Here is a 13,104-nt window from a genome sequence, read left to right on the forward strand (position 1 = left end):
TGTTACCACACTTCCCAAGTAAACAAACTTCTCAACTTGCTTGAGTTCCTGTCCTCTGATTGTCATATCCTCCATGTGCACCCAATCATCATCCTTACTCACAACAATGATCTCGCTCTTCTTTGTGCTGATGTTCAAGCCAAAATTCTGTGTCTCTGTCTCCATCCTCATTACCATACCTACCAGCACCAGCCACGTATCAGCAACCAACGCAACATCATCAGCAAAGTACCAAATCCATAAAAACTTCTCAACAATACTAGCCCCTCTGTTTTCATTCTCCATCACTTTTCTCATATATGGTAAATATATACATTAAACAAGGTGGGTAACATAACACATCCCTGTCTTAGCCCACTTCCAACTGGGAACCAGTCACTTTGCTGTCCATCCAGCTGTACAGAGCTGCATACTCCTTGGTACCAGTTCTTTAGTATCCTTATCACTTTCAGTGGTATACCATAGTGTTCTGCCACTCTCCACATTCCATCTCTCCATACTGAATCATACGCTTTCTCCAAGTCTATAAAAGCACAGAATATTGGCTTTGCATACTCCCATCTCTTCTTAATTATCTGTCTTAAGGTAAAAATTTGATCCACTGTTGACCTTCCACTTCTAAAACCACACTGCTGTTCTCTAAGTTTCTCTTCTACTATAGGTCTTATTCTGTTAAGTATTACTCTCATAAGTTAAGTATATCTTAGTTTTACCAGACCACTGAGCTGATTAACAGCTCTCCTAGGGCTGGCCCGAAGGATTAGATATTTTTACATAGCTAGGAACCAATTGGTTACCTAGCAACGGGACCTACAGCTTATTGTGGGATCCGAACCACATTGTATCGAGGAATGAATTTCAATCACCAGAAATAAATTCCTCTGGTTCCACGTTGGCCGAGCTAAGAATCGAACTTCGGACCACCGGATCGGTAGTCGAGTGCGAAATCCACTTGGCCAACGAGGGAATTATTACTCTTATGAATATCTTCCCTGGGACTGACAGTAAACTTATGCCCCGATAGTTACCACACTCCCTTTTGCTTCCCTTATTTTTATATATTGGTATCATAATTGCCTTTTTCCAATCACTTGGTACCACCTCTGTTTTCCAAACTATGCTAAAAAAAACTCTTAATGCCTCTATCATCCTTCGTCCTCCTGCTTTTAGCATCTCTGCAGTTATCCCGCACACGCCAGCAGTTTTTCCATTTTTTACAGATTTTAAGGCCTCTTTCACCTCTTCTGCACTAATATCTTCTTCTTGTACCTCCAGAGCCTCGTTTAAATCTGCAATGCACTCATCCCTACCGGTAGTATCAACATTTAGGAGTCTTTCAAAATACCTTGCAAACAGATTCCTTTTCTCCATTTCGTCTGTGACCAAGTTCCCATCTTCATCCAACATGCCATCACTCCCTCCAAACTTTTTCTGGCTTGCGTTCCTAAAGAATCGCACAGCTGAAAACATAGCCCTGCTCTCGCCAATTTCCATAGCTACTTCAACTTCGGTAGCTCTTTCTTTCCAAAACATGTTTTTGTCATGCTTCATCCTATCACTTAGTTCTCTCAGCTTTCTATTTCTTCGTCTTTTTAGTTGTTTCTTCTCTAGGTTTTGTTCATCGTCCATTTGAACTCTCAACCTTTGTTGCTCTTCACTTAAAACTTTTGCTTCATCACTGAACCAAGGTTTGCTGTTACTTCTCTTATAACCTAACACCTCTGTAGCTACGTCCTTAGTATCTGAACTTAATATTGCCCAGGATTCCTCTGAATCCATATCTATATTTTCCATACCAATTAATGCCGCAAATTTGCCTCCTACCTTCACCTCATACTGTTGTTTAACTCTTTCATTTCTCAACTTATCTACATCAAACTTTATAGTTCTCCATTTTTCTTGATTGGCCTGTAACTTTATTCTAATCTTGGATATTACGAGTTTGTGGTCAGAAGGAACACGGCAGCCCCTAAAAGTTCTGGTGTCTAATATAGACTTCTTCCATTTCTGATTTACAATAATATAATCTATCAAATTTTTTACCAATCCATTTGGCGACACCCATGTAGTTTTGTGCTCTAATTTATGGTTGAAATATGTGTTTGTTATAGATAACCCAGATGCACCACATAGCTCTAGGAGTCTTCTCCCATTATCATTTCTAGCTCCAATTCCAAATTTCCAATTGTTCCCTGAAAGCCATCATACTCTCTTCCTACTTTAGCGTTAAAATCTCCCATCAGTAACAACATGGTCCATGTCATTCTAACCCATCAAGTATAACTCCAGTTAGCTTTTCATAAAATTCATCCTTCTCTTCTTCTCCACTCTCTTCAGTAGGGGCATACACCTGTATAACGGTGATGTTTGTATATTTACCTCGCAACCTGCAAGTGACTATTCTCTCATCAATACATTCATAATGCTCCAACATTTTTTCAGCTTTCTTACTCAAAGCAATTGCTACACCTCTCTCGTGTTCTCCCTGGTCTTTACCAGAATAGATGAACAACACATCCTCTATTCTTACTTTTCCACACTCAAGCCACCTAGTTTCACTCAATCCAGCGATTTCCAAGTTGTATCTCTTGATTTCCTGTGCCACTAAAATCATCTTCCTGTCATATACATTGTTCTCGCATTTAGACATCCAACTCGACAACTTTCTTTTATGTTGAAGGGTGGCCGACTCCCTTCTGGTGAGGCACCTCTGTGACCATCTTCCACCAACCTCCTCCCACCAATTTCTTGTGGGTTTGGGAAGAAAACATCATATGAGCCAGTTCGAAGTATGGGACCAAGGTCCATGGCCACCCTGGCTCGGGCCTCATTAGTATCCTCAGGACCATGGTGAAGCTCACATCTCCCAATGTTCGCAACCCCAACTGTAACAGTTTCTGTCGTAGGGGTATCTTTTTATGATGCAGGTTACGAGCCCACACCCAACCCTCCCCATTTATCCGGGCTTGGGACCGGCGTGGCAATAAGTAGCCATGGCTGGGTTCACAAGGAAGCATGGCAAGAATAATGGTTTTCATAAAGTGCAAAAGAATAATAATAATAATAAATATATTTATGTTGACTTTGCTGTTACACTCCAGGTTGTAAAAAAGATGTCGACGAGGATTGAAAAATAATAGGAAATGCAACTGGCCATCCTCAGTTAGTCAGCATCGAAAATGAGAATGTCCAGGGGGTATTTTTACTACCAAGCTTGATTCCCAGTTGTCAACATGATTTGCTTCTGATGTCATGCAGCCATCGTCATCTTCATTCGCTCCATCTTCTCCAGCTGTAGAAAGTGAAGATCCTGAGAATCCGTCTGGCATATTATTGAAAGATGAATAGTCTCACACCTAGCACCTTATGATCAAAGCTCTCTCTCGTCGAGTGGTACCGTACCCATTGGCATTTTACTGAAACCATCATACAAACAACATCACATACCACAGCAGCAGTGAAGAATGGTGATTATAGACAGTAGGGTAAGATATGTTTTAACAAATAAATTTTCTTCATTTCGTTCGAATACAGTTCTGAGTAAGATGTGATACCACAAGGGAAATTGCAAGAGTTCTTTATGTAGATGAGATTTTGATGAAGTGGAAGTGGAGACGGCTTGGACATGTCCTTCACCCATGGGAGATATGTATGTGATGATGATGTCCGCTGAACACACAGACCTCGAAAACCCAATCTAATATGAATGAGAACTTTGAGATCAGAGGCTGGAGATTTGTGGAATGGGCTTTCAAGAGGAGAAAAGACAAAAATCACTGCCACAGGCTGAAACTGTTGAATCGTGTAAGAACCCCCAACCACTCTAACGCTTCTGTATTGAATATTTGTTCTAGGTTAGATTTGAAAAAATAAATAAATAAATAAATAAATAAGAATAAGCTCCAGGGGGCGAAATCCATCATGGTAAAAGGAAGGATTTAACTTTCATATCCTGGCTTATGATTTTGCCCTTTTGAAAACTCGGGTTCATGTTACTAATTCTGTTCACTGAGCCACAGTCTCAATGTTTTTCTTTCTTGTTCATCGTTTTATAACGATTTGGTTGGGGTTTGTTTACCTGATATTTACTTGCGCTTTTGACAGTATGTTTTTTTATTGATGAGATTATCTTTGGTCGGTGCAAAAATGACAACAAGTAATTAAAAAATGCGGCTGTGATGGCCTGTGTTGTTGCGGTGTCAGACGCACGATTTTGAATAACTAACCTTAAACTCAAAATTACTGAGGGTAGAGGGCTTCAATTTAGTGTGTTTGATGATTTGAGGGTGGATGATTAACATTCCAATTTGTAGCCTTCTGGCCTCGGTAGGTTTTATGATCTGAGGGCTGACAGAAAAAGTGCGGACTGACAGACGAAGCCATCACAGTAGTTTTCTTTTTTTAAGGAAAACTAAAAATTAATTCCTCAATTACTTCAAGGATATATATGGCACTATAGTACTAAGAAGACATTTCCAGATATATATATATATATAATATATATACATATATATATATATAGATATATATATATATATATTATATATATATATAGTATGTGTATATATATATATATATATATATATATATATATATATTTATATATATATATATATATATATATATATATATATTATATATATATATATATAATATATATATATATATATGTATATATATATATATATATATATTTATATATATGAAAGGGCTGTTGCCTTGTGAGGTTATGTTTAGACTTGTGATAATCTTACGCTAAGTCGGTTGGTTATGCACTTCCATACTCATTGGAGTGTCTTAGGGTTTGATGATAACTTACGAAGTCGGTATCTTCTTTGGTTATGACAACGATGTGTTAAACTCATGATGATAGTTGTTATGGGCGACACAAACTCAGAAACTCAACTTTAACCTTTATTCCGTTAACGTAGTAGTAGTAGTAGTAGTAGTAGTAGTATAGTAGTAGTAGTAGTAGTAGTAGTAGTTGTAGTAGTTGTAGTAGTAGTAGTAGTAGTAGTAGTAGTAGTAGTAGTAGGTTCATTCCTGAAAGGAATTATTGCAAACTTTAAATACATTATTAAATAACCCATAATATTCAATAAGTCATAACGGTGACATAATGTACCTTAATACATCTTGCAAAGCTAATTAAATATACTTTTCTAAACAAGACACTTTCATTGCCACTTTAAACCTCCTTTGATTATATCACATTTTGTCATATTTATAGGACAATCAAATGTTAAACGTCACAAATAAACCAATTTACACCTTTTAACACTTAAATGAATAAGACTTATAAAGCAAATATATATAAGTTCGTCAAAAAACTTACATCTGTGTGCCCAAAATGAATCCTTTAAATTACGAAATATATACAACCGTACTCCTTGAAGACCTTGCTTGAACTGCCAAAGAGACTTCATAATTTTAGGAAGTGAGATGAAATCGTAATTTGTTTACACCTCTCAACTCTTTAACTACCACTTACAAAAGTAACGACATTGTTTTACCAACTAGATGGGTTTGTGTTTCTGCATTAACATACTCAGCCCCATAAACAGATTAAACCTGTTTATCAAAATATACACCTACTCATGCAGACACAATAAATAACCTTTAAGTTACAATACAAACTCTTTGAATTCAAAACACTTTCATGATTCACATATTCACCTACACAAAATTAACATCTTCATAACTCAAATAATATATAATATCAAATGATAGGCCATAAGAACAACATAATATCACGTTACATTTAACATGAAAATCCTAGCCTTCAACTAATAACACTAGCTTCTGAATAGGACGGACAATAACCGAAGAAAGTGTCTTAATCTTGGCACTGCGAATTGTTCCTTTGTCATCAGGGTATACTTCTATCACTCGCCCCATTGGCCACTGATTCCTTGGCTCAATGTCACTCTTTACCAAGACCACATCGCCAACAATTAGATTTCTTCTTGGTTCATTCCACTTTTGTCTAGTCTGTAAAGTGCTCAAATACTCCTTTCTAAATCTTGACCAAAACAGGTTGGTCAGATATTGAACGCATCTCCACCTTCTCCTCATGTAAACATCATCCTTTTGAAACAAGCCAGGGGGAGGGATCACATAAGATTTTGGAATCAACAAATGGTTTGGAGTTAGTGGCTCAAGGTCATCTACGCTGTCACTTACAGTGGTTAACGGTCTTGAATTGACGATGCTCTCAACCTCACAAAGCAGAGTCCGTAAACTTTCATCATTTAGCCTTTCACCAAATTCCTTCACCAGTGCAGACAACACTTTTCTAACTGTTCTGATTTGGCGCTCCCAACAACCACCCATGTGGCTTGCTGCAGGTGGATTGAATTTCCATTCAATATGATGATGCGACAAATACTTCTCAATCTTCTTTTCCTCCATCTCATCAAGAGCTGCCTTAAGTTCTCTCTCAGCCCCATGGAAGTTGGTTCCATTATCACATCTGATAACCTTGGGATGACCTCTTCGAGAAACAAATCTTCGCAAAGCATTTATGAAAGAGTCAGATTGTAAAGTGTTTGCAGTTTCAATATGAATTGACCTACTAACCAAGCAGGTAAATATCACACCATACCTCTTTAATTCCTTTCTTCCTTCCTTGATGTAATAGGGTCCAAAGAGGTCAATACCAACATTACTGAATGGTGGTGAAGGTTCCAATCTGTCTGCTGGAAGATCAGCCATCTTTTGACTCAAAGCTGGTTCTTTCAACTTCCTGCAAGTAACACAATGAAATAACACATTCCTGACAGTTGCATTAGCATTGATGATCCAATACTCCTGCCTTAGATTTGAGAGAACATGGTTTCTACCTGAATGAGCTAATAATTCATGCTCATGTCGTATCAACAATGTAGTCACATGATGCCTCTTTGGTAACAGTATGGGATGTTTGGCAGACTGTGGAATGTCAGACCTTCTTATCCTACCTCCAACCTTCAATAAACCATCCTCAGAATCAAGAAAGGGATCAAGCTTATATATTGGACTACTCTTGCCAACTGACAATTCCCTTGATAAAGCCTTCACTTCATCACCAAACACCTCCCGTTGAACATACATTATGATTGCCCTTTCCGCATCAGTGGTTACACAACCTTTCCTTTTACCGCTAAGGATTGACTTTAGTTGTTGAAATACAGAAACTGCCTTTTGTAACCTTGACCATGAAGAGAAATATTCAATCAATCTTGTAAACCCATGATGTTCTTCAGAAATTGTGACCGCAGACACATGTTCACTCTTACCATCAACACAATCTGCACACACATACTCCTGTGAAGGCAAATAATCAGATGCAATAAATAAATGATGGGCATGAAACCATTCGTCATACTGCAAAACTGATGTACACTAATACCTCTTGATGCCACATCAGCAGGGTTATCACTGGAGTTTACATATCTCCATTGCTCAGGCTGGGAGTAGTCCCTTATAACCCTGACTCTGTTGGCTACAAAAACAGGGAACCTTTTAGTGTTGCTATGAATATAGTGAAGGACTGTTGTTGAATCTGTGTAGTACACTACCTTGCCAACAGTAAACTCCAACTCCTTCAGGTTGTGTTGAGCAACCTTGACAGACACAGTTGCAGCTGTAAGTTCTAACCTAGGTATAGTCACCACCTTTTTGGGAGATACTCTTGATTTTCCCATGACAAGATTTGACTGAACTTGGTTTCCATCGTGAAGAACAAGATATGCTGCAACACCATAACCAACTGTACTTGCATCGCTGAATAATACAAGACTTGAACCTGTCACATTACCAAAATCACTTGACTTGAAGCATCTTGGTATTGAAAGCTGCTCCAGTAAATGAAGACCTTGTATCCAATGTTGCCACCTTTCAGCTGGCTCATCTGGAATCCTCTCATCCCAGTCCAGACTCTCAACTTGACACAATTCTTGTAACAGTTTCTTGGCTGGTAAGATGATTGGAGAGAGCAACCCAAGGGGATCATATAATGATGAGATAGTTGACAACAATCCTCTTCTGGTGAATGGATTATCCTTGAGCTCAATTGAGAACTTGAATGAGTCTTCTTTAAGGTCCCATAACATTCCTAAGGCTCTTGTCATTAAACTCTCCATGTCAAGATTAAACTTGTCACTTTCAACCGAACAATCTTCAGCAGGCAAAGCTTTAAGGACATCACTTGAATTGCTGACAAATTTAGTTAACCTAAATCCTCCTTCACCAGTTGCAGATACCAAATCCTTCACCAACTTCACTGCTGTAGGAACATCAGCACATGACTTCAAACAGTCGTCAACATAGAAATTGTGCCTTATGGTGCTGCCAACAGTTGAATCATACTTCTCATCTGCTTTGTCTGCTGTGGCCTTCAATGCAGTATTTGCAATACTCGGTGATGAGATTGCTCCGAAAATGTGAACAGCCATTCGGAATTCTTCAAGAGGTCGATTGATGTCACCATTAGGCCACCACAAGAATCTAACATAGTCCTGATTCTCAGGTGGAATCTTTATTTGAAAGAACATAGCTTCAATATCTCCAATGAATGCATAAACCTCCTGCCGGAATCTAATGAGTACTCCTGTCAATGAATTGGTGAGGTTTGGACCCTGTAACAGAACATCATTTAATGACACACCTTCAAACTTGGCACTACAGTCAAAAACAATCCTAATCTTCCCTTTCTTGGGATGAAAAACTGCGTGATGAGGAAGATACCAAACAGGAATCTTATTGACCTCATCATCTGGGATCTTGTAAGCATAGCCTTTTTCAAACAACTTGTCCATGAATGCTGTGTACTGCTGTCTGTAATCTTCACTATTCTTCATCTTCCTCCTTTGCCACTTAGCTCTGCTAACAGCCTGCTTCTTATTGTTAGGAAGATTCACATTGAGATCTCTGAAAGGCATGGGTAGCTGAAAGTGACCATCTCTAAATTCAATGTCATCCTGGCACCTTTTCACAAATCTTATGTCCTCAAAAGATAAGCCACGCTCATCAGGAACTGACCCAAGATCCCTTTCTGAAAAATCTAACTCAAAGTACTTCCTAATACTTTCAACAGTAATACAGTCAGTAACATGTTGAACATCAGATACAAGTAACCTGTGACATGAAACCCCATTTGAACTAACCTTAACGTGTACAGGCCCATTAACTGTCCATCCATGCAAATACCTTACTGCAAAGGGGCCATAACCTGAAGTGGGTACAACCTCTAAAGGTTGTAAAGCTGTTGGACAGTTACTACCTATCAAAATTCCTATGTCTAACTCTGGCTGATACACTGGAATCTTATTAATAACACTTGATAAATGAGGCCAATCCTTTAACATTTCATACCTTGGAATTTGATCATGATTAACAGGAATATCCTTTTGTGTGAATACCTTTGGCAATACAACATCATTATTACCATGTATATCAGCAACAACAAGACCATTTACAATAAAGGTTTTAACCATATCAGTCCCATGCATTGTTTGCAACTTGATAGCTGTTTCAATACCTTTACAGTTTAATTGATCCTTGATACTATCTTTAATGAAACAACCTGTACTGCCTGTATCATAAAAGGCATAAGTTTGTACTACATTATCACTACCCTTTACACGTAATTGCACAGGCAAGATTGATTGCAACACTGTATCAGAAATTGTACATGCAGAAGACCTCACATTACTTAGACTTTGAGTATTACCTTGACCTGGAGTGCGACCTTCACCTTGAGTACCATCTTGACCCTTAGCACAACCTTGACCTGTACTTTCAAACTGTGCACTAGCTTGTGACACAATTGCACTGTTGCTATCAAGCATCCTAAAGTTCTCAATGGCAGAGTGGTAGGATGCCTTTTATTACATGTCTTGCACTGCCGTCGATTGAGACACTTTTTGAAGTGTGGTTATTGCCAAACAACTGAAGCAAAGACGGTTGTCTTTAACAAATTCTCGTCTTTCATCTACACTCCTGTGCAGAAATTGAAGGCACTCCTCAATATCATGATGACCACTACAGAGTCGGCATTTCCTAGTATACTGGTTGGCAGAATTTGATGGTTGCACTGTAACTGCAAACGATTTTTGCTTGGTCTGACTTGAGCCATGATTTGCCTTTGCCTTTGAAAAAACACACACTTTACCCAAAGCTTCCCTGCTGAATACAGGATCCATTGCTGCCTCTGCTGCATTCTGCACAAATTCCACTAATGTGGTGAAACACACAGAAACACCTTGCCTCCTGAGCTTTATCACATGATCCAACCACTTATTTTGAATATACACTGGTAGCTTTGAAATCACCCTCTGAAGGTTTGGCGAATCATTTAAAACCTGCATGTTTGACAATGACTGCATGGTATGATTACATTTCACAAGATACAAAGCATATTCCTGCAAAGATTCACTGTTATCACCTCTCACTTGTGGCCACTTGGTTAGCTTGTCTATGTATGCCATGGAAACCTTGTATGGATCTCCATACACTTTGTCCAGAAGTCTTTTTGCTTCAATGTATCCTTCAGATGCATTCATAAACATGCACCCAGCTATGAGTGACTTAGGCTTTCCTTCTAGATGCTGATTTAAGAAATACAGCCTGTTGGAGTCTGATGTGGTGTGTGGCACGATGCGGTCATTAAATGCCAACATGAATGATGCATATTCAAGAAGATCACCACAAAACTTGGTCACTTCAGCATGAGGCAGCATCATAGCCGCTGCTAACTGTTGCTGACTTTGGTAGAATGACTCTGGGGCAGGTGCCATGGGTAGAAAAGGCACTGTGACATTGGGTTTATTTTGATGCACATTGTGACTGGGAACAAATGCTGGTGTTTCAGGGTTTAAAACTTTGTCTGTTGATGGAATAACTTCTTCCTGGAACACCTTCTCCCTTGCCCTTGCTGCTTCAATTTCACCATCCAACTTTAACAAATCTTCCTTAGCTTTTAATTCTGCTTGTTGTTGGGCTATTTCTGTCTGTTTCTCAAGCAGTGCCCTCTGTGCAAGCAAACCAGCCAACTTTGCCTTCTCCTGTATGAGAGCTGACTTTACACTTGATGCCGTGCTTTTAATTGACCTCCTGGATTTATGTGACCTGCTCCGCAGTGAAGATCCGTCCATAGAATCCTGCAAATTTGCTTCTGTTGTGGCTATCCATTTATGCACCTGAAATCTGAATCCTAAGGCAGACAATTCTTTATCTTCAAACCTTTTGATTTCTGACTGGTGCTCGTTGACAGGTAGTTGAGATAAGTAATCATTGTGGCAGTCTTTGTACTTCTTTAACCCTTCCTCAAACTCCTCTAAGCCTGTCTTTACTAAATGGAGATTATCAGGCTTCTCCATACACTTGCTGACTTCATTCCGTTTCTTTGTGAGGGCAGAGAGAGCAGCAGTCTGGTTGTTCTTGAGGGTGCGTAACTTCTCCTTGGCGTCACCATTGTCTTCTACGTTGTCCTTCTGATCCGTATTCATGTTGCAAGATGAATGAACTGCTGTTATGGGCGACACAAACTCAGAAACTCAACTTTAACCTTTATTCCGTTAACAGTAGTAGTAGTAGTAGTAGTAGTAGTAGTAGTAGTATAGTAGTAGTAGTAGTAGTAGTAGTTGTAGTAGTTGTAGTAGTAGTAGTAGTAGTAGTAGGTTCATTCCTGAAAGGAATTATTGCAAACTTTAAATACATTATTAAATAACCCATAATATTCAATAAGTCATAACGGTGACATAATGTACCTTAATACATCTTGCAAAGCTAATTAAATATACTTTTCTAAACAAGACACTTTCATTGCCACTTTAAACCTCCTTTGATTATATCACATTTTGTCATATTTATAGGACAATCAAATGTTAAACGTCACAAATAAACCAATTTACACCTTTTAACACTTAAATGAATAAGACTTATAAAGCAAATATATATAAGTTCGTCAAAAAACTTACATCTGTGTGCCCAAAATGAATCCTTTGAATTACGAAATATATACAACCGTACTCCTTGAAGACCTTGCTTGAACTGCCAAAGAGACTTCATAATTTTAGGAAGTGAGATGAAATCGTAATTTGTTTACACCTCTCAACTCTTTAACTACCACTTACAAAAGTAACGACATTGTTTTACCAACTAGATGGGTTTGTGTTTCTGCATTAACAATAGTTATAACTTCATTCGATCTCTTTCTGATGTGAGGTTCTAGTAGAAAAGACTGAGTATAAAAAATAGTTCTATTCTCTGAGATTACATGATGAAGATCAGAGGAAATTTGTACAGGTCTGCCAATGGTGATGGCTAATTCAAATCTACATGATGAAGCTTAGATAAAGATGTACAGGTCTTCTAATGACGATGGCTTGATCGCTTCTGCCAATGATGATGGCTAATTCAACTCTAACTACCATCTCGGTTACAAATCATAAAGGAAGCAAACAGTAGCTCGAACATATGAACATACATACAGATAACACAGATTACAAATCATGTAAGCCGTTTGAATTATAGGTCGTGGTAGTTGTCTCAAGCAGGAAGCTTGGACTAATGTTTTCAAAACAAATGAAGGACCACAGGTGACGGCACGTCATCTTAGCATACTTTATCGTCTCTGGTCTGATCACATTCCTGCAAGCAATCTGGTTGACCTCTTGGGTCACTTGTTTTTAATTAATCAAATTTTTAGTTTTTTATATATATGGAATAACATTCCATATTTTTATTATGTAACACTTACATAAAAGCTCGGTCAGCTACAAAACCAACCACTGAATATTACTCAAGCTTGACTTGCATTTGACTTATAGGGGTGTGATACAGACACTATGTGAATATATATAGATATATAGAAAATACTTATAAGTAAAAAAAATTCATGGTGTACACAAATACAGATTCAAGTAATAAGATATAAGACATATGCATATGATGATATTCGTAAATAATAATGATCACGTGATATATAATGATACAGTTTTTCACTTCAACTCATTAAGGTACATATGCTACAGAAAATACTAATGTACTCTGATAATTGCATAGGATAAAGATTAACATGATAAAAATCATATTTTAACTGATAAAAATTCATATATGAAG

At 38.1% G+C, this 13,104-nt stretch overlaps 2 protein-coding genes across 2 annotated transcripts; both read right to left on the reverse strand.

Moving 5' to 3' along the window:
* Positions 1-2,669: 2,669 nt before the first annotated feature.
* On the reverse strand, positions 2,670-7,092 carry LOC135216464 (uncharacterized). The gene is made up of 2 exons (XM_064251834.1): positions 6,065-7,092; positions 2,670-2,997 (listed from the first exon to the last, which is right to left on the reverse strand). Exons 1-2 carry the CDS (start codon positions 7,090-7,092, stop codon positions 2,670-2,672), a joined length of 1,356 nt encoding a protein of 451 aa, XP_064107904.1.
* A 122-nt stretch (positions 7,093-7,214) lies between these two features.
* LOC135216465 (uncharacterized) lies at positions 7,215-9,830 on the reverse strand. The gene has a single exon (XM_064251835.1). The coding sequence runs from the start codon at positions 9,828-9,830 to the stop codon at positions 7,215-7,217; it is 2,616 nt and encodes an 871-aa protein (XP_064107905.1).
* Between the last annotated feature and the right edge of the window lie 3,274 nt (positions 9,831-13,104).

Source organism: Macrobrachium nipponense, chromosome 6 (genome assembly GCF_015104395.2).
Source record: "Macrobrachium nipponense isolate FS-2020 chromosome 6, ASM1510439v2, whole genome shotgun sequence".
Lineage (NCBI taxonomy): Eukaryota > Metazoa > Arthropoda > Malacostraca > Decapoda > Palaemonidae > Macrobrachium > Macrobrachium nipponense.